The 22,707-nt window shown below is 42.1% G+C and overlaps 1 protein-coding gene across 1 annotated transcript; it reads right to left on the bottom strand.

Moving 5' to 3' along the window:
• Positions 1-110: 110 nt before the first annotated feature.
• Positions 111-14,621, bottom strand: dpy19l1l (dpy-19-like 1, like (H. sapiens)). Its single transcript, XM_062464761.1, has 22 exons — positions 14,239-14,621; positions 13,892-13,916; positions 13,692-13,779; positions 13,466-13,603; positions 13,145-13,265; positions 12,648-12,741; positions 12,311-12,368; positions 11,693-11,784; positions 11,204-11,303; positions 10,355-10,432; positions 9,362-9,448; positions 9,015-9,074; positions 8,841-8,921; positions 6,240-6,341; positions 5,929-6,000; positions 5,427-5,500; positions 5,188-5,215; positions 4,348-4,467; positions 4,045-4,219; positions 2,815-2,914; positions 2,458-2,583; positions 111-2,318 (listed from the first exon to the last, which is right to left on the bottom strand). The coding sequence occupies exons 1-22, from the start codon at positions 14,453-14,455 to the stop codon at positions 2,147-2,149; spliced, it is 2,208 nt and encodes a 735-aa protein (XP_062320745.1). The 5' UTR covers positions 14,456-14,621; the 3' UTR covers positions 111-2,146.
• Positions 14,622-22,707: the final 8,086 nt, after the last annotated feature.

Genomic DNA, 22,707 nt, shown 5'->3' with positions numbered 1-22,707 from the left:
CTTGTTCTATGAAATGACTGGTATAACTTACAACAACGGTCTGTATCAGTGTTCAGGAAATACGGACACTGAATGTCCTGAATTAAAACATTTCAAAACTGACACCTGAATCTCAGTTGTTTATAAGCATTTATTCAGAAAACTTTGTACTAAACGTTTGAGAGAATATTGCTTTCAAAAGATCAAATTAACAATTATTATAAAATACATTGTAAACCAAACTAGTCCTTTAACACACAAAAACTAAATGAACAAAAAAAGAACTTGTCACATCAAACCACATCCAAATGCAAATTCTCAACTGTATTAATTATACCTAAAAAAAAAAGTGACATTAATAATAATCCAAAAGTAATATGTCAGATATTTTTACTGTATAAACTTCCTCATAAGAAAAACAGGAATTTAGGACCACAATTACATTTTTGGCCAGCTGTACTACACAACTGTAAAGCTAACATTTTAAGTGATTTTCTTCACAGAACTTTCAGAAACACACTTTGTAGTGTCTCTTGCTTGGAGCTTTTAAATTGTGCCTACTGGATTGACTGATTTCATCTCCACTATAGGTGATCAGCAAAATGTCCAGAATTTTGACATTTGCAGGGTTGAATAAACTAGACTGTTACAGTCAGTTCCATGCTTAACAATACCACAATGTTTAAAGGCAGAGGGAATCATAGGATTTATGAGACTAATACTGAAATCTTGAAATATTGTGCTAGTAAATTATTGGTGCCCGGCAGATTAACAGGGTCTTTTTGTCCAGTTCACATAAATACTGTATGTACAGTACCACATGAATAAGTTGTTTAATGTTAGTGTTGACAGCACACTTTAATGCCGTTAAATAGATGCACGATACTGCAACAGTATTAGAACAGCAGCCCTAATGTTAAAGGTTCAAGAAAGAGAAAGTGAAATCAAGAGCATTACAAGGGTGCAATGCATTCATGTTTTCAAACATAGATGTCCTCACCACATTTTACTGTGTCCAATTACTTTATTTAGGCTCAAATGCCACTGTTGAAAACAGGTGCTATGGTAAATGTTACAAATACATACAAATGTGCAGTATCTCCCTCCTTGTGCTGCACTTGTCTTTCTTTAATTAAAATAAATGTTCATGAGTTTCAAAGGAATGCCAAGGAGAGTAACAATACAGTATCTTATGATTTAGGGCAAAATGTACTGCTGCTAGTTGTAATGTGTTACCTCGTAGACATTTCAGATATGCTTTACAGTATATGAACCAGAACATTTTATCTGTAATAACAATAACTTATGACAACATAACACTATGTACTGTAAATACAAACTAATTAAAATCAGTAGGCCATAAAACAATATTGGTACACACTGAACAGGCCCTTAAACACAAAATAAAAACCTAACATACAAAATATACCACAAGTTCAATTTGCGATACAAAAACAATTAGCACAGGTTTGCATAAAGCTATCAAATAAATTGCTACGACCAATAAATTATCATAAATGTATACTAGACAATGACGTGAAATCGTATAATCATTGTAAAGAATGAATAAAGCCTTTGTCAAATTTGAAAAGATATTGCTTCACATTATGACGCACCTGTAAGATAGCCTATGCTGTCAGCCAGGAACTATGTAATAATGAAAAATAGGCCAAAAAAGGGGGTGTTTTTAAACTTCTCAATAATACTGACATTGTATAGCTTAGCTTCAATAACTTGTTCAATTAACTGAACAATTACATACAATTATCATCTCAGGTAACAGTGAGTACCAGGGAAAACTGTAACACCACAGGATCAGTACTACATTTCAGAAATTCAACAATAACAGACCTTTGAAAATGCAGCATTATTGATGGCAGATTTGTCGGAACACAAACGCTCTCAAAAGTAGCAACACAAGGAAGAACCGGTAGGATCACCCTAAGCATCCTCACGACACAAAGAGGGACATTGATTCATCACCACCTCCCCTATCAGAACCAGAGCTTCACCAAATAGGAAGCAGACACAGCACAGGTCAGTGGCTTCTTTAACAGGCAAACTGACCAACCAAAATAGAGGAATAATCCCTTATTAAAAAACACACCAGACCAGAGCCATTGAAAAATACTAGAAGGCGTGGCTAAAAACAGGACTGGCCCTGCTGTTATCTGAAGTCTGTAGCTGCTTTGGGAACTTCCAAGACTTTGTAAACATTGTTTTGAAAGACTGTGGTGAAGTGAGGTCTGGAGTCCCTGGAGATGAATGTGCACAGGGGAACTTTACCCGTGTTTTGGGGGTCCTCCACGTCCCAGATCTCTGGCATGCTGCAGCCGGGCCTGCATTGGACAAACAACAGAATCAGGTGAATATTTAACCGCTCTGCAAATTGAATATACCCGGTCAACTAATTTGTCAGGGTCACCAATCATTTCAGACCATGTCAGTAAATATTAGGACTATGACTCGCTGAATCACCTGGTGCGACGTGTACACCACGAGTCCTCCAGGACAAAGTAGTCCACCTCCAGCTGCCACAGGTTCCTCTTGACCGCCTCAGCTGACTTGCGACTATACATGGAGTACACCAGCTTCGTTCTCTCCCTAGAAGAACAGCATAGATGGATTACGCTTTTTGTGTGTGTGTAGGTGTGTGTGTGTGTGTGTGGGGGCTACGGTTGTCATATCTGAAATCATACACCAATTTTGACACATTTCTGTATCGCCGTCAGTGGTATCTTCATGCTTGTTTCCCCCCCAATAATGAATTATTTCCATACCCTTACTAGTAAAGTCCTTAGTAAGGGTATGGATTTCAGGCAATACATTGCCCACCTCAGTCCTGCGTCTTCATAGTGGGGATGATTGACAATGGGCCGTCCGGTGGAGAGCTTCACACTGGCCATGGTGGGCATGGCTCCAGCAAACACAGCATCTGTTAGACACGAAGAGTAACAACCACTTATCAGAGTAGAGTACCCTAAAAGCAGTAGCGGCAGGGAAACCCCCGCAGCCAACGCAAGGCGGGGGGGCCCCAAGGGCCACGCCCTGCATAGCAAAAAAAAAGACGGCATATATATATATAAATAAAGGCAAAAAACTTTGAGGGCAGTCATTGAGAGCACCAAGTTTCAACTTTCAGTTAAAGGAATCTCGTAATGTAGGCAACAGATCTTCATCCACTTCCATGGGCTAAATAGTCTAAAAATCCCTGAATCTGGCAACAATGGCTTTTGCGTAGCTTACGTGCACTACTACGCCATTACGCCTCTTGGACGCGCACATTTAAAAAATGCTAATCATTACGTTTTGCTAGATGACGGTAGAAACATGAGTAAAAGAAAATATGCAAGCGGTGCTCAAGAGCGCAGCAATAAACTGTTATCTGAACAAGCTCGAGCAAAACACCCGAAGATTACACATTTATTTAGACCAGCCAGAGAGGAAGCTAACATCAGCATCTCCACAGACAAAACACTACCGCACGTCTTCACCAGCAAACAACAATAAATATACTTGCTTACTTATTGTCAAGAATAAATGTTTTCCTTTCCTTCCATTGATTGTGTGTTATTTCATAGTGGCAATGCTATCCTTGGTGCTGAACTATCAGAAGGCTATAGCGCTGTGTTTTTGTGGTTTTGAACAATGACAAATAGGCTGCTGTTGTGCTGACGCAATTGTGCTTTTGTTATTTTTAAACTTTGTTATTTCTCTCTCACATTGGGGAATATAGGCTATAGTTAAAGGTAGACAGCAATCAGTCTATTGGCAGTGGTATAAGATAATAGATGGAGATACATTTTGAGTGGATTTAGGGGAGGGGCCTCGAGCTCCGGCTTTGCGGGGAGTCCTCTGCAAAGTCCCGGCTGCTACTGACTAAAAGACCTGGATATATGAAATCCATTCAGACCTATAATGTCCCAAATGTAACGTCACCACAATGTATTGGGATCATTCAGATCTGCTCATGCGATGTTGTTGAGCCATTGTCAAATCTACACAAATGCCTACAAGAAAGTTCTGCGTCAGTGCATACTCTGAGAAACAGCACTGGTGACTCACCGGGCTGGGTGTTGTCACGGATCCAGTCCAGCATCTGCTCCTGGGGGAGGTTGCTGAATTCCCCCATGATGCCCCACTGAGCCTGTAGGTTGGCCGCCCCCTGCATGGCCATGATGGAGAGGACGGCGAAGACCATCATCTGGAGCTTGAACTTCTCCCCAATCCAGCCGAACAACTGGCAACACACACACGACAAACAGACAGACCAACATGAGCCCAGTGAGGAGGAGGAACGTGAGGATAGCTATGATCTAGTATCGTAACGGGCTCGCTAACGTTTTGTATGTTCTGAAGTGTGCTGACCTGTTTGGAGCAGATGAGGGAGGCCATGATGCACATGTGGGGCGTGAGAAAGAGCTTAAGCCTCATGATGAGAACCGCCAGGACTGCGAACGCGACCAGCTGTAGACTGTGGTAGACCAGCTGAGACAGAGGGAGGAAGGTCCACATCAAAGGACGACAAGGTGGAGGGAGAGAACAGAGCCCGGAGGTGTGGTGGGGGTGTGAAGGAGGGAAAAAGAAAGAGGGCGGAGGAGGAGCAGGGTGATGAGAAAAAAAGAGACGTGAGTGAAAGTTGAGAAAGCTAGAACAGTTAATCAAAACTTAAAATCTAAATCAAATGACTTATTTTGTATTATTTCTAGTTTTTGTGAGTGGATGAAAACAGCTGTGTTGGAAAGAAAGGGAAATGATCACTGCATGATAATAAAGGCGAAAAATGTTAAGCAAGGACATATAATGTAATATGTGTAATGCTTAGAGATTGCACAGTACTACGATGTGAAAGTGTGTTTGAGCGTTGCAGGTCTAAATCAGCTCTCAAAACATATTCAGGCCCTTGCACACTGACTGCGAAAGTTTCGTATGCGTTTTTTCGCAATCGTCAACCTCAAAATTCGGTGGCTCTGAATTGTCAAAAAAAACGATCAAAACGCAGAAAATCGAACACGATCCGAACTTTTTTTTGACGGATGAAAGTTTTATGAGGCGGTGTGTAAGCGCGATTGACATAACGTGTGGTCGTATTTATTTTTTTACGTGCAAACATTTCGGACACGAATTTCGGACTCAGTGTGCAAGGGCCTTAAGGGTGGGTTTAAAAGAGCAGTAGCAAGAGTGAGCCCCCACCACCACAATGCTTACCTCTCCTTTTGCCAACATTGAAGGAGCACTGTAACAACAGAAAAAATAAAATAAAAAGGTTTTCCTTTACATTTAATGCCATTCATTTAATGTGCATTCATTGTGTTTGAATAAAGACCAGAATAACATTACTGCTACTACTACACACAAGAAGATGAGTTCCCAAAGAGTCAAGCTCATAATTGTGGTGTCTCTGTTGACTCCAGGTCAGCAACAGTTATTCAAGGGCCTGTACTTACTCTTCAGAGTCACTGTCTTCAGGTTTCACAGACTCTCTCTCTCCTCTCAGGAAGCTCACAACATCCTGGATAGTCTGAACAGGGACACAAAGATGACAAAGAGCAAAAGCAACCAATTAACCTGGCATCCATATCCTTTTATTTACAATATGTGGCCTGTATCTTCTCCATTAACCTCTTTTCTGTGCATTGGAAAGTAACATTGTTACTGTATATATTTGCTTAATCAAAAGCTGTCTTGTTGTTTAAAGCAGGTCTTTCATGGAAATAAAAATTGTTAAATTAATAGTGATTAATAGTCTTTTGGCACACAGATTAATCTGTCAAATTTAGAAACGCTTGATGGAAGTTTACATCCCATATTTTTATGCTTCAGCTCTTGGGCAGTCCAAACATGACAGTTTGATATAAATGTTTGTGTCTAATGTAGAAAGTTTGAAGGCTGCCTGACTTCTATCAGGGCGACAGCTTGCAATGAGGACAGGTGTGTGTGTCTCCATACCCTTCCAGCAATGACTGCAACCACAAGCATGTTGATAGGGAGCAACAAGGTCTTGATGTAGCGCAGGGGGGTCTGCAAAAATAAATCTCATAACGTCAATACTCCTTTCAACACAGACACACAAGCACATTCTCCCATTCATCACTTGCCAAATCCCACGGACATGATTTGTTAAATGGCAACTGACAAACGATTAGCCTTTTCCTGGCTTTTGGGAAACAAGAGCTCATCAAGCTTCAATTTTACTTCTAGCGAAAGCAGGAACAGAGCCAAAGAGCTCCAGGCAGTTCAATTTAAACCAGGTCTCTCACCTCAATCTCCATGAAGTCAAATTCAGCAGCACAGGTGTACATCAATGTGTGGAAGTCCTTGTAGCTGGTGAACTTGGACTTGATCAAACCACTGATGTGAGCCTTCACAGAGGAAACAAAGACACTGATGTTCATTGTTCACACAATTCTACATTTAGTCTCTTTTTCTTCTTCACTGCTAAGTTAATGAGGTAAACTTGTATTTCGTTATGCAAATCTACATAAAAAAAAGAACAAAAGTCAGATTTGTCAGATTCACATCCATGATGCGTATCTCCACCCCATCCCAAAGGTGCTCTGATCTATTAAGATCTGATGACTGTGGAGGCCATTTGAGTACAGTGAACTCATTGTCATGACCACAACCAGTTTGAGATCATTTGTGTCATGTCACGTTTCCCTGCTGGAAATAGGCAGAAGAAGATGGGTATGGTCGCCCCACAACAAGAAGATCCGATTCCCACTTTGAGCAAAGTCCAGGGGCCTTATGTATAAAGGATTGCGCAGCTTTCATACCAGAAGATGGCGTACGGCCAAAACTCGAAAAGTACCTACGCACAGAAATATTCACATGTATAAAGCCGGTCGTACGCCAGGTCCTGCGCACCTTTCCTTTATAAATCACAATCAACGTGAGATTGACCGCACGTGAACGAGCCATTGACCCCGCCTTGCCTCCTCCCATAAATGAATATGCAGATGGACCATAAATGCACTCCTGAGGTCATTTCTTTGTCTGAATTACCGTATTTCTTCGAATAAACGCCGCCCTCGAATAAACGCTGCACCAAAAATGAACGTTATTTAATAAACGCCGCTGCATTTTTTAAAAGAAATACGGTGACTGTAAGATCGAGGTTCTGACAACAGAGGTGGAGACGAGAAAATGTGTCCTGTTTGTCGGCCTGTCATCAGGTATTAGCGACAAAAGAAAGGTCCGATGTAAAACTTTAAATTAAGTAACGAGTGGTGGCGCATCGTAACAGCATGGCAGCTATAGGGTTAGCGTGACATGCATTTCCTGAGTGATTTTGTCGTTCATTTGACACCCTCAAGTTTAACATGTTATTAAGTGGTGGCGGATTAAACAGAAGGCTATATAGCATTTCCCGTTTAGGGTTTTGGCATTTTGATGTGATCATCCACATTAATGATCAAACTTTTATTTTTATGTTTTTTGAATAGTCAACGTCATAAACGTAGTAGTGGAAACTTTATTTTGTAATGTTTGGTGAGTTTCGGCACTTTTCAGTTAGAACTCGCCACGTTACAGAGCCAGACAAGACTTTGCGGACGGTCCGCACATTCTCACGTCTGCTCAAAACTTTCCGTGACGGCCCGCACATTCTCACGTCAAGTAAATCTTTATACATCACAAAGTGTGCGTGAAAACCAGCGTACGCAAGCTTTTTGTGCGTACGCAACGTTTATACATGAGGCCCCAGTGCTCTGGTGGGCCCGGGCCTTTCTATGTGGAGTTTGCAAGTTGCCCCTGTGCTCACATGGGTTAATAATAATGTTATATTGGAGTAACAACCCCAATATTGGAGTAACATAATATAGTAATATAGTAATATAACACATGCAGAACAGATCATTCTATTGACCATGTCCCTGGCCAGGACATGGGTGAAACTTTGGGATGGGAGAAAAGCAGAAAGTGAATTTCATTGGTGGACATCACGTATGCGTTGATGTTGCCGCTCCCTGCGCGCGCGTCACGTCGCATGATAATAAAGGTTTCTTCGACTTCACTGTGGTCATAAAGGGACATGGTCAGCAACAATACTCAGGTAGGCTGTGGCATTCGATGCTCAGCTGGTAACTAAGAGGCCCAAATTGTGCCAAGAAAATATCCCTCAAACCATGACACCACCACCAGCAGCCCGAACCTTTGATACAAGGCAGGGTGGATCCTGCTTTCATGTTGTTTACGCCGAATTCTGTCCCTACCATCTGAATGTCACAGCAACAACCGAGACTCATCAGACCAGGCAACGTTTTTCCAGTCTTCCATCATCCAATTTGGGTGAGCCTGTGCGAATTGGAGCCTCGGTTTCCTCTTAGCTGACAGGATTGGCACCACCCAGTGTGGTCTTCTGCTGCTGTAGCCAGTCTGCTTCAAGGATCGACATGCTGTTGCATTCAGAGATGCTCATCTGCATATCTTGGTTATAACAAGTGGTTACTGTTGCCTTTCTATTAGCTCAAACCCATCTGGCCATTCTCCTCTGACATTAACAAGGCATTTTCATCCAGAGAACTGCCGCTGTATATTTTCTCTTTTTCAGACCATGCATTCTCTGTAAACCCTAGAGATGGTTGTGCGTGAAAATTCCAGCAGATCAGCAGTTTCTGAAATACTTAAGTCAGCCCATCTGGCACCAACAACAATACCCTGTTCACCTAAATAACCTTTCTACTCCATTCTGATGCTTGGTCCAGTTCCAACTTCAGCCGATCGTCTTGACCATGTCTACATGGCCTAACAACACTCAGCTGCTGCCACATGATTGGCTGATAAGATATCTGCGTTAACGAGCAGTTAGAGAGATGTATCTAATAAAGTGGCCGGTGAGTGTATATACTGCATTTACTTACGTCATCTGAGGCTCCAAAAATGGCAGACATCATGAACTTGAGGATCACTGTAGAGATGAGCCACGTCAGGCCCTGCATCATCTTAAAGATCAGACAAACGAGTAAACCAGGTGAAACACACACACAAACACACACTCACAGATGGACATTTCAAGACACTCCAGGGACCCTTACCCAAGTTATGAGGCCAGGTTGGAAGGCATCAGCAAATCGGTGCCTCAACGCAACTATTGTCTGTAAAAAGGGGAGAAACGTTGTCACTTTTGAACATCTCCCGATTGAACCTTCAAGACATTTAACACCCTTCCAAAACACTGATGGCTCAACACTAGAAAATACATGAAACATAAATGTAATCTGTGTACCACCATTAATCCTCCCAAGAGAAAAATTCTGAAAACCGATTCTTTCAGGGTACACTCTGGTACAACACAAAGCGGATCAGAAGAGCATCCATTTTTTTAAATGTAATTTTAAGCACCAACTCCTCTATGCTTCCAGGACAGACCGATCACACTCACCCAGATGGACACCAGCGAGGAGGCATAGAAGGAGGTCAGCAGCATGCTGTTTCCAAACATCAAAATGAAGCAAACGCCCAGGGTGATCTAGACAGAGTGGGGAGGAGGCCTTTGTGATTTGTGCAAAGAACCAGCATTCTGTCACCTGCAAACTGATTCTATAGCAAATTACTTCACTCTATTAGATGTGCCTGTGTAGATCTCCACAATGCATGTGGCTGAAATCTCTCAGCCACAGTGGATAGCAACAGGACAAGCTTTATAAAATGGACTTCATAAAATGGACTCTAAATATGTTGGAAATAAACAGCAATAGTATGTAAAGAACACAGACATCATTGCGTACCTATGACTTGATTACATGGAGCAAAAAAGCAAGTGGAATTTACAATCACATCACCCAGGCATAGCCGTGTACGCTCATGTACTATAAACCACAGCACAATCCTGAAGCTTGTTGAGATGGCAGTGAGAGCTAGTGTTAGCATGTCTTTTCACACTTGCCACTTTCTTGATATGTCCCCCACTGACACAAATCTAGACCATCTCCACATACAAAAGCACCTCTTCTCCCTATCTCTGGAGCACACTGGCCCCAGCTCTGCTATGCCTAGCAGCCCAACAGACTGGACCGCTGAGAGGATTAGGGAGTGTAGAGGAGTGGGATGTAGAGGGCCAGAATTACACACACACTTTTTCCGGTGGAAGGATGAAATGTCTGGATTTCCTCTGTACACCCACACACACTCTCATTAATCCTGCCCTCCCCGTTCCCAAGCCTGTCCAGTTTGTCGACTTCCTCACCGAGAAAGGACAAAATCACCACTGTATTATAGACAATGTTGATAAATAAGAACAAAGGACATGGTCCACTTGGGACATGGGACACTTCCGTATGTTTCCTGGTGTTGCTCCCGGAATCCATGTACAGAGTATTATGTCATTGCAGTAAGACTAATAAACCTTTCTTCTTGTACAGGACACAGTATTTACCATATGAGTGACCAGCAGTGACTGCATCTTGCTGGGACTCAGGTAGCCCAGAATATACGACGCAAACAGAGAAGCAACCTAAAACACAAAGATACAACAAAGAATCAGCACGGAATATTGTTTTTTAGTAGGGAAATTTGCATTGAAGGGTGGATATATGACAAATTACTAAAATAAGCAAAACTGGAAAAACACAAAAGTAGATATTATAAGTGTCTTCAAAATGGCATCTCTCCCATGCATTCTGGCAAAGTATCCACACTATTTCCTTCTTCAGTTTTCAGCTTCTTCAGCTTTTCAGTTTTGCTTTGAACTACCAAATTATAAGGCTTAATCTAACTATTGGAAAACCTTAGACAAGCCTTGTGTGGTATAAAAAATAAATGTTTTTTTCTGTCCTTTTGTTAGCTGAAGTATCAGTACCAAAACTCATTTTTGGAAACAGTTTCTAGCTGAGGAATTTTGGCTACTCTCTTCTCTGTGTTGCTAGGCATGTATGCCAACATATTCTGTTGTTGTGAAAGTGTCACTGACCTTCGATAATGATACATTTTTCAGTGACTGTACCTTTTGTCAGTTCAACTTCAACATGTTTTTGTGTTGTTTTTTAAGTTTACTTTTTCTCTGCTTGGATGTTTTCCATCTCTCTCTCTCTTCCTCCGCCCTCCTGTCCTCCTCCTCTCCATTCCTTCTCACACAATTTATTATCCCCTCCATCCCTTTGTATTTTGTTCTCATTCTCTTAGAATTACATTGGCCGCGTTTCCCTAAGAACGCTCCTAAGAAGCTCTTAGCGTTAAGAGCTTCTTAACGAATCTGGGAAATTCTCTTTCTCAATCTGTCTCTCACCTGGGTGAGCAGTACAAACTGGGCAAATTGCCAAGGCAGCATGAAGAACAAACTGGAGACCCCCAGAGCCACCATGGCCTTTCTGCTCGGGTTCCGGGTCCTGGGGAGAGAAAAGACACAGAGAGGGAAATAGAGAGACAAACGTAAAAAAAGGATGAAAGGTACTCCAATGCAGATATGAGGGCATGCATTCAAGACAAAGACACAGACACTATTTTCAAATGTTGCCCTATGCTTATTTAGATACTTTAATTTTCACGATAAAGTCACACTAAGAATAGTAGGCACATTAACTCAGATATACACAGCAGCCCAGGTGGAAATGGAGCGTGTCAGATCATTTAGTTACAGTGAAATATATATGACAAAGAGGGGATGTGACCGCATCCAGTACCGCAAATCTGCAGGCTGCTACAATGGGAATTCAAGAGAGATTAAGGGGGGGCTGGAGAAAGGATCGGAGGGAGGAAGGAGGGATGACGGTGTTACCGGAGGATGTAAGTGAGCAGCAACATCTGCAGGACCAGGAAGGGGTAGGCAAAGCTCTCTCTCAGGGGCGGAGTCCACATCACACGGGTGCTCTGTGATACGGGGGGAACACACACACACACACTCACCATTTGCGTCAACACATTCACTGTCACAGATGCGTGGGAAGGGATTTCTAGAACACGCAATGATGACAACTGGCAAGCTATTTGTATACACTTACGGATGCAGACTCATATTGGCTACACACTTTTACTCATCAACAGCCCACATTGCCATAAGGGTACATTGACACCCTCACAAGCCAAATGTTAAATGCCAGAGATACTTCCAAAATGTCAAAAATCCACTGAGGAAGCAGGAGGTGAAGGACGCAAGTGGGCAAGTATTGAGGAGCAGAGCTGAGGGTGTGATAGAAATGTCAGCGTATTGATCTGGATAAGGAATAGAGTGAGATGCTGACTGTATTGAAGACAGTGGGGAAGCACTCAGCTTGGCAAATACTGACTGGGAGTCTCTATGATGGCTGGTGGTGTTGCCAGCCTGATTCTCTAGAAGTATATTTCCACAGGGCAGTGACAGTGGGGAAGTGTGTGTGTGTGTGTGTGATGCACTCACCTCTCCGTGGTTGAAGAAGAAACAGATGACCGTAACTGTGCCACCCAGCCGGCTCCCACTGCAGAGAGCGAGAGAAAGGGGAAGGAAAAAAAGAAAATGAGATCAGAGTGGAAGGACAAAAACAACATCAGGGTAGAGATTAAGGGAGGATTTTCATTTTCTTCCAAGTGCATCTACATTACAATAATTTAGCAGACGGTTTTATCCAAAGCGTCATACAAATAGTACAGTCAGTACAGCATATAATCCAGGCCCAACATTGATTTGCAAGAGGAACCAGACACAGTTGACTGACCATATACATTTTCCCACAACAGTAACAAAAGTGAAGGGTTACCTAAGGTAAGTTCCATAGAGGAAGAACAAGCACATCATCAGGCCATTCAAAATAAACACAAAAGTGACATAGAAGTAGGCCGGGTCACCCAAACCTGAGAGAGAGAGAGAGAGAGAGAGAGAGAGAGAGAGAGAGAGAGAGAGAGAGAGAGAGAGAGAGAGAGAATGATTGAATGAATGAGACTGTATAATATCAGCCTTCCTACATTGACCGACATGCAAACACACAGTGGAAAACTTTAGTCGGAAGACAATTTATTTTCATTTCTACACTGAGGGGGTCATTCTTGTGTACCAAAACCTACTGAAGATCAGAACAGGACTATTGGTCATTGGACAAAAAAAGAAAGATAGATACTGTAGGGATCTTTGACTCTAGCCCATAGGACCTTCAACACAAGTAAAAGCCTACATGTCCTTGGAGTCCCTATGAAGATATTGAGATTATAGCTGCACTAATATATGAACACATTTTAACAAAAGTGATTGGAAAAGTACCTTCACAGCTGTCAACAGGGGCCAACCCATCCCCTCTGTTGATAGACCAACACATCTTAGTAGGGAGTCCAAAGAAGTCCATTGTGCCCGTGTAGATTCTGTACCAGCTGGCCAGGACAACCTAGGGAACAGGGGAGAAGTGGTTGTGAAACAGAGAGAGGATGAAAACCCACTACAAAGACTCTTACAAGTCTTCATTTTAGGAGAGTCCCTTTCGCCTTGAAGATTTATAGAACAGATGTAATACCGTACACCAAGTAGAAAGATATAGGCTTAAGAAATGGCAGCTAGTTTTAGCAAGGTGTAACTACATCATTTTACCTCTGGATAGAGATTGAACCGCTTTAGTGTGTTTATAACCAGGGGATACTCTGTTAGACGATCATTCATGATCAGATACAGTCCACTGAGGAAGGACGGGGCTTCAATGATGGTCTTGAAGTAGGAGTAGTATAGGCCCTGTAACAGGAGTTGAACTATCAGACATGAAAACTATGCAAGAAAAGAGAATCTTGAAGTTTAGATACCATAATTCTGTCAGATATACCATTTCTGTACGAAAGGCCATTTCCTTCTCCAAGGCTGACAGGTGTGAAAAATGTCTGTCATTCTCAAAAAGGTGTGTGAGATGGTACCTACAAAAATTAAAAAACTTTCAGCTTATCTTCATCAAAATTATAAGCACATTATAATATAATGATTAAGGGACAAAGAAGAGAATTTCCCGACAGGTTGCAGACTCCTTACCAATGGAGGTATCCAGCCAGAGCAGCTGTGAATAAACAAGACAAAACTTTAAACTTTGAACCCAGTTAAAACTGCCAAACATGTTTCTAGCTAGCTAGCTAGCTAGGGTAGAGAGTCCTCCTGCACCAAGCTAATGCAAATGACTTATTGCTAAATGTTGATTGAAGTCAGCAGTAGAAAGTACAATTGCAAGATGCCAAGTGTGGTTAGCTAGCTTGTTGCTGTAGTCCGATACTGTAACTCACTCACGTTTGTAGTTAACTACAGTAGCCAGCTAACGTCGTTGCGTTAGCTAGCTTGCTAACGTTAGCTATCTAGCTACAGTAGCTGCTGGTGGTGACACGTACCCAGTGCCAGCGTGAATCCAAGCTTGTTTCTGATTAATGAATGCCCAGGGAACAATCCATTCTTATTCTGCAGCAAGCTGTTGAAAGAGGTCCCTTTGCCATCTTTGCCTGTTCGCCTACTTTTCCCAATGCCTGTCGACATAAGCGGACTCCTGTCTTTGTCGCTTGCCTGGGGCGCTTGATCCTTCACGTTTTGTTTTCTTGTTTTTACCACCATGTTTTCATGGGTGAAAATAATGAGTCTGAGGTCAGGTGAAAGGCTGTTTCCTAGGTTGGTGCACAGTTGTACCTAGTAGCGACAGCTCAGGCTTCTGCTGCTCTTTCTTTACCTGGGCAATGATGCTTTGAGTTCACTCTTTCACAGTGTCTCATAAATCTTGTGAAAACTCGCCCCCAACTGGAAATAGCAAGATACTACAAACTTCACGCTTTTGTAGTAACCATGGTAACGAAGACATCAGCTGGTACTATCCATTCAAACCACTTTACTTTCCTTTAAAATACTCAATTTGTCTCGCGATAGATTAAAAATTGCACACTCAATGTGCACACACACAGACATCTCATGTAGGCTATGTTATGTCCACATGTCTGTTAGTGCTACCTTTGCCGTGGCTTTAAAAAGGGACACACACGCATGCCAGAGCGTCTACCGGAGAAAGTCGCATCTGCCTTTTATCCCATCGCTTCTTGGCCATGGGACATGGGCAGGAGAGGAGAGTGATGTGTTATGTTGTTTTTTATTTGTGTGGCGGCCTGCGGAAACCCTTCACATCGTGAACATTTGACTTTCTGGGTATTATACATATTTGAAAACTACAAACTCTCCTGAATACAAATCTGTTTAAATCACTCAGATATCTTTATCACAACTGAAGTTACATCATTTTAATGTTGACCTGTGTCAAAAAGTGATAAGGGAGAAAACTGCATTCAAAGATTCCACTCCGTTTCATAATTCGATTAGACAGGGCTTGAAAATTTTGCTAGCTAACATGTCCAAAAAACGTTGAAACTAACAGTTTTTCATAAGTAATTATATACTTTTTGTACATTACAATGAAGTTTAGGGTGTTAACTATACAAAACATCAAAAATCTCAATTTTGACAGAAAACGATTTTCGATCTTTATGCGACGGGTCGACGGGTTTCCGCAGGCCAACACACATTTATTCCCCACCTTAAATATGGGCTTATCTGCGTAGGAAACCACAAGCCTATTCTGTCTATAAACCGAACTGAAGCTGTGTTTTCAACTAGTCGTAATGTGTCCTTACGAGATTGTAGGGTTGGTTTGATAACTCCTTGAACAATGTGAGCATTCAAAGCCAGTGAATTCTTAATTTAAATATAACTTCTAAACTAAAACCACACGATGTCACTACAGAGCTATGAATTCAAAACTTTGACTCACATTTTTCTTCTGCTTGCATGTACCATATTTTAATGTTGAAACAGCAGACAATATAAAAATATATGTTAATTTGATGTTGTTGCTGCTGCAAAATATACATTTCCTGTGAGATACGAAAGAGGGCTCAATGTTCATATCAACATCTTGATCTCTCTTGTCAGGTTATCTGTTTCACCATTTAACCCTTGTGTTATCTTCGGGTCATTCTGACCCATCAGTCATTGTGACCCACTGTCGTATTGCGACAGATTTACCGCATACAAAGACAAAGTGAAGCATTTTCTTTTAACCGTTGGGCTGTCTCAGACCCCCCACATTGCAAAGGTTAAAAGAAAATTATTTTAATTTGTTTTTGTATTGGGTAAAATTGGGTAAACACAACGATGGTTCGTTATGAACCTTTGTGTCATGTGACCCGAAGGCAGCACGAGGGTTAAGTCTCTCTGCATGAGTATTCAGTCATGACTCTTTCTCTTGGTCAAGTAGTGTTGAGCCCTCAAGGTCCTTGTGGACTGCAATACATAAGCTACCTGCCTCATCTGTATAACATTGAGTTAGTGCTTAATGTTTGAAGGGTGGTTTGACTGTCCAAAGGAGTGGGAAGACCTGGAAAGATGAACTAATACATCTGTTTTGCTTGGAGAGGGACATGCTGAGCTGGAGTTGCCTTGTGGTGGTGACATCATGACAGCTTCTCACCATCTCCACAAACAAACATGTGAGTCGCTTGATTGGCGTACTGTTTCCCGGTCGGGGAATGGGTGGTGGGAAGCAGGGCAGATGTAGTGGAATGAGGGGTTTCAGGAGACTGTGTGTTTGTTTCTCCGTGTCTGGGTGTCACCCGAGCGCTGCCCGCTTTTCCTGGGAAGCTCAGCTGACCCCAAGCTGCCCACTCGGATGCTTGGCTGGACAGGTGCCTGTGAACGTACATTGATGACAAACATCAGAGCTTGCTCGTTTTGTGAGAAGTAAAACATTGGAAGATCATTCTACATAACTATATGCCATGAAATACATACCTGCTATAATACAATCTATAACAAAATATCAGTGCTATGGCCGTTATCTTTGTTCTATACAAAGTGTGCTTTCAGTAGATAATGGTCAAAGGCTCTAATATTGTTTATATGGATTTGAGTGTGGTTCAGTGTTAAACACCCATGTCATTGGTTCAGAGTATAGAGATAGAGTACAGCACCTCTATGGCATGAAATGTCTTCTCTTTTGAGATGAACGTTGCAGTAACAGGACAACTGCCCCCTCCCAATTCCAACAACCTCTTATTGACCTTTACGTACACATATGTGACAGGATGCTTATTGTTACACCACCCTGGAGCAGTTGTGGTTGGAACGGTCTGGTTCAGTGCATCATCACCCTCCTCCTTCTCGTCCTACCTCTGTCTCCTGTCCCAGCCCCAGCCATCCGGCCACTCCTGTGCCAGCACATGTGCACGTCATGTGGAATTCAATCCCTTTTCTCTGCTGCCTCCAAATGCCAAGCTTTCAACATCACTGCCCCACCCAACACCAGTTTCTCCATACGCCTTCCACCCCCCACCACCACACCCCCCAGCCAATGCCAAGCACAGGGTGGCATTTTCTCAACCTCCTGACTGATTCATAAGTGCTAGACTGATCCCAAAGACAGTAAGTGTGGGCAGAGTCCCTATCCGTCCTCACAGGATCAGAGGTGGTGGGCCTAGGGACGAGGACAGGGGGGGCGGGCAAGGGATGAACCATTGAAAACTGCTGTGCTGTTAGCTCAGCTTGCAGCCACACTGAGGGCATTTGTTTTTTCACCAAACAGAGCGCAGCAGAGCCGCTGGCTTGGCTTGCCCCCAAGCCGAGTGGACGGAGGGGGAGTAGAGCAGAGCGAGGGTTGAGATGTGTGGCGCTTCTGGCGTAGTGAACCGATGATGGCCCGGGGGTTGATGACACCTTCTGTCCAGGAGGCCCTGGGGCTGCTGACTGTAGACCTGGTAACTGAAGCCAGCCAGTCCACACAACCCATGCTGAGAGAAAATAACATTCTGGGAAGAAGAGGCTAAAATGCCAACATTATATGGTAGGTAGCCCTGGTGTGTTCATATTTTATGTTAAACCTCTCATCTGAACTATTTTTTATAATTAATATGACTATTGCACAGTGCCCCTGATGCAGTTGGTGGCACACACAGGATTCTGGAATTATAGATAGATAGTGCAGTGCCCTTGATGCAGCTGGTGATAACTTTCTTCTCAGTGGCTTTGGTACCTATATATTTCTCAGATCACAATTAAAATTCTCTGTCATCTCTGGAGTACTTGTTCGACCTCATCTTTTCTAGTCACTTATGCATATCATAAAAGCAAATTCTCATTTATCATTACATAAGACACGACTACTGACCGATGAGACAAAATTCGTAGAGTATTGTTCCTGTCGTATGCCCGTTTGTGGATTGCTATATCCATGCCTCAAGAAAATGACCAAGGAGGCTAAAGTGGTAGGAAGGTGCCCATGTCCCTGATGCAGCTGGTGATTATAATGTCGTAGCACATTTGCAATGTGCAGGCAGTTTTGACATCAGTAAAAACATTACATTAACATATTTAACTTATTTAAATAAACGAACATTAACAAAATTCAATGATCTATACTTAAAGTATCCACTTTATATTTTCCTTCTGTTAGCTAGCCAGTAGGGATGGGCAATACCAATCATTTTTTTTCGATCCGATACCAAGTACTTTCCAGACCAGTATCGTCGATATTGATACCGATACCGATACTTCTATGAAATATTTTTTAGTAATTTTATAATTCATTCTTAAAGCCATCGTTATTAATATTAAAGAAACCGCAATAGGCATTACGTGTCTGTGTTGATTCTCTGCTCGCGTCAGCTGTACTTCATTGTGCTCTTTAGGGTGTTTAACTTTTGTCATGTTTGTGGTATTGCCATAATGGCGTATTGTTGTTTGACAAATGTCACTTAAAGCTTCATCGTTGTTAACTGGAGTGAAATAACTCCAGATTACGCTTCTTTTTCTTTCAGTCATGACCGCAGCAATGCACTCGAATCTGCGCTGAGTGTGCTTTCACTGAGTGAGAGTGAGAGAGCGTGGGGCGCTGCCGCTGATGAACTGATGATAAGCAAAGACACAGCGGAAGAAAAAATAGTTCCCATTGACATTCTTATTTAAGTAAATTTCTATACTATACGGCCTACAACTATTATAAAAATATTCTAAAATCCCAGGTAGGATCGATATTTCAAATTGAGAATCGATCCTTTCGATACAATGCCAGTATCGAAAATATCGATACTTAAGGATCGATCCGCCCATCCCTACTAGCCAGTATATCATCCATAAAGAAAACGCTTTGAAAGCATCTGATTTATATGCCAGCAGTCAGCACTGCCAACCTGGCCATATAGGTCATAAAAGAAAATTCGGTTCTAAATAACAGTAGGCTATACGGTACACAATAACGTATTGTGAATTGCCAATTGAAAGGTTGTCCAGCAAGTGATGATGCCTAAAGCAATGAAAATCTAATCCCTGTTGTCTTTCTAGTCTAAACCGTTGTGATTTGTAGTCCAGAGCCATTAGTCTACATAGCAACAATTGTAGATAGGCTAATAATTCCAATACCATACTGAAATAAACCACTTTAAATATAGTATTTGTCTTAGTTAGCTAGCCAGTATTTCTTCAGTAAAATAGCCTTGGATTTTCTGTATCGCACTGATATTAATAATATTGTTCATGTCTTATGCCTTGCTATATCCATATAGGCCTACTGTAGTTTCGGCTTGCGAGAGCTATCTTAGTGCAGTTCAGTCAACTCAAGATGGCTGAGTCCAGAGCGAAGAGAGCAAGCCAAGTTGGCATCTAATACTTTTTTCATTATTTTATGTCGAAAGGCTCATCCAAACAACGTCAATCGCAGCACTGCTGTGTTTCGGATTATAAAAACGAAACCTACAAAATACGAACTTTGCAGAGTGCCCGGTTCTTGAGTTGTACACCGATACATACACACACACACACACAGATTCCTGGCATTATTAGGGAGATGTACTAATCCCGTCAAATCACATTGATCAATTGTCTGAAAGAGCACCTACAGAATTGTTTGGTAATATATAAATTTTTAAGAATTAATCATATAGTAAGCCACATGTTGACATAAAACACGTTTTGTTCTATATCCCATTATTAGAGCAGTGTAAGTGTGTTTTTTTGGCAGCTTGGGTAAAATATGACACGATGGGCAGGCTATAGTGTGAATCAGTGACTTGTGTTTATGTACTAAGCTTTCAGGGCACTGAAGCTTTCCCAAGTCTGCACTGGACAAACATCTTCCAGATGGGCCCAAAAACTGTGGGACGCATCTGGGGCTAGGGCTGGCGATGGGTGCCAAAATAACCACAGGACAGTGGGAAGAGGTCTGTGATCACTGACAGTGAGTGGATGCTAGGGTTTGTATGTGTGTGTAAGAGCTTGAGTCCATGCACATTTCAAACCTTTTAAAGTTTTTGAGTGAACATTTTGATGTATTTCATCCATTCATAGAGTAATTATAGAAAAGCTCATTTTCAACTTGAAGCTGAATATACTGTATGTCTGTTCTCTCAGACATAATGGTTGTGTTTGTGCCCATGTTTGTGTGTGTGCCCATATGTGTGTATGTATGTGTGTGTGTGTGTAGTGGTAGGGTGTCAGAAGTGAAATGAATTATGCACCAACTGGCTCACTGTTTTCTGTGACATGTTTATTACTGGCAAGAAACACATGCTGTCAATGATCACTTATTCTTTGGGTATCAGTTATCTCAACATTACGCCCCATTAGTATTCTCTGGAAACCAATTCAATTAGGGGTCTCCAGGGGCACAGGGCCGCAACACTGCATCAATCAGGGAGAGAGGGAGAGCGCCTGTCAAATCAGTGTTTGTGTGTGGAGGGGGGATGCGTCACTCACTGTGAGGGGGAATTGATGGGGGGAAGGGGGGGGGGGCAGACAGGGAAGTTTTGTAAATTGGGTCTTTGTTTGCAGTTGTCTTGTAGTGTTCCGTTGTTGCTAGGTTTTCGATGACCTATGTTCTATGCTACTTTATGAAGCAATGTAGCTACTACATACACACTCACCACACTGTGCTCGCAACGTCATTGCCTTTCACAAATGGGTACACACAGCTAGTTATCATTGTCTTGCAACAGATACACTGTCTTGCAATGGTAATTGTAATTTGTTGCATCCTAGTGTCAATTTAATGTGATGTTGTGTTGTCTGGGATGAGACAATTGGTTGCACGTGACTATAGTTACTGTAGTTGATAGGGAGATAGGTTAGGCTTAGTGGTAAAACATTTGAGAGCAAATCAAGAGCTTAAATGTTCAAATCCTCCCTGTATGTCGCTTTGGATAAATGTTTCTGCTAAAAATGAACATACTATTATCAAATAATTTAAAGTGATCTGAAATAAAACTTAGCTTTGATTGACCTCCCATAACAATTCTCCAGGGTCATCACATTACCATGTTACCTTGCTTTGTCAGTTTGTGTTACATCATGGACAAGTTCAGCAGGTGCTCCAGTGGTTGTCAAGGAAGCCAAGGTGATCTGAACACCTGTTGTGGTGTTGCGGCGGAGGACAGGGCAGTCTGCCTCATCCTAATCCTACAAATGCCGGTTGGATTACCCACACACCTTGACCTCAGTTATCTGACTTCCACAGATAAAGCACTGGCGAGGCTCACCTGCAGGACAACTGATGTGATGAGATAAGAGAGAGAACTCTGTGTGTAGCAAAGATAAGCATGACTCGCAATGCTCTCTTGAATCTCCTTGTCCTTCTATCAGGCAAGGGAGGCTTTGTTTAATGAGACTACAGTGAAGGTTGATGTGTCAAATCTTCCTAAGGTCTTTCCTTCCTGATGTTTGTCAAATGGAATTTTATGATGTTGTATTCACTTTTACCAAGCAAAGCTATGAGGATTAGATGCAAACAAAGACATTTTTCAAATCTTTATTTCAAAATGTTCAAGTCTTTATGTTTACTACTACAGCTAGTTATCATTGACATCAAATTGCTTTGTTTAAGTTAGATCCGAAAACCATTCTCTTTCATATTTTTGCTACAAAATAAAAAACCACGTACAGAACAAGGACCTTACACAACCAAATACCAGAATGAGAGAGAAAATAAGAGGGCAAGCTAGGGGTCCAGCCTACTGGACCCCTAGAGAGAGAGAGAGAGAGAGAGAGAGAGAGAGAGAGAGAGAGAGAGAGAGAGAGAGAGAGAGAGAGAGAGAGAGAGAGAGAGAGAGAGAGAGAGAGAGAGAGAGAGAGAGAGAGAGAGAGAGAGAGAGAGAGAGAGAGAGAGAGAGAGAGAGAGAGAGGACATGATTGGCTTAAGCCAGTGCAGAAAGATTGTTTCCTTTGGCCCTGTGCTACGATTTCCTGCCCTGTGATCATCTCTTCCATATGATTAGACCGATGTGCAGAGCATGCAGTCATATGATGGGCTTCACGCCACTGGGTCCGTACTGAGCGTGGAAACCAACCAAGCGCAACGGCAACAGTGCAGGGCCGGGCTAACTGAGGGATTAGTTCGCTTTGGAAAGCTGTAGAGAAAGAAAAAAAAAAAGCACAGAAGTTATGTGGCTACATATTAGCACTGGCGCTTAGCCTCCAGCGCTAACGTTTAGCTCTGTCAACAAGAGATGAAGACATTCTCGGTTTGATGAAACAGGGTGAGAGTTGGACAGCCCTGCTGTTGAACTTACATGTGAACTTACACATTTGCACAGACGTGCTTACTACAGACATTAAATGTTGACGTAGTATAACTCACACAATCGATCACACACTCACACACACACACACACACACACACTTTTACACTCTCTCTCACACACACACACACACTCACTTTTACAGAAACACATGCAGACTTTCACAGATGCAGACACACACACTTTTATACTCACTTGCAGACCTAACTAGCACTGAGGATCTGTGTAATTAAATTAGCCTAACATGCTAACCTCTCTTTCAGA

The sequence above is a fragment of the Osmerus eperlanus genome, chromosome 7 (assembly GCF_963692335.1).
Source record: "Osmerus eperlanus chromosome 7, fOsmEpe2.1, whole genome shotgun sequence".
Taxonomy (NCBI): domain Eukaryota; kingdom Metazoa; phylum Chordata; class Actinopteri; order Osmeriformes; family Osmeridae; genus Osmerus; species Osmerus eperlanus.
Note: the sequence above shows the minus strand (reverse complement) of the source record. Positions and strands in the feature narration are given on the sequence as shown.

Bases quoted from the DNA above. Each gene is read 5' to 3' on its own strand.
- dpy19l1l (XM_062464761.1), bottom strand. From the start codon at position 14,455: ATGGTGGTAAAAACAAGAAAACAAAACGTGAAGGATCAAGCGCCCCAG. The intron at 13,266-13,465 runs GTAAAATGATGT...CCTGTTCCCTAG, and splicing joins GGTTCAATCTCTATCCAGAG to GTTGTCCTGGCCAGCTGGTA. The intron at 2,584-2,814 runs GTGGGCAATGTA...CTGTTCTTCTAG, and splicing joins TATGAAGACGCAGGACTGAG to GGAGAGAACGAAGCTGGTGT.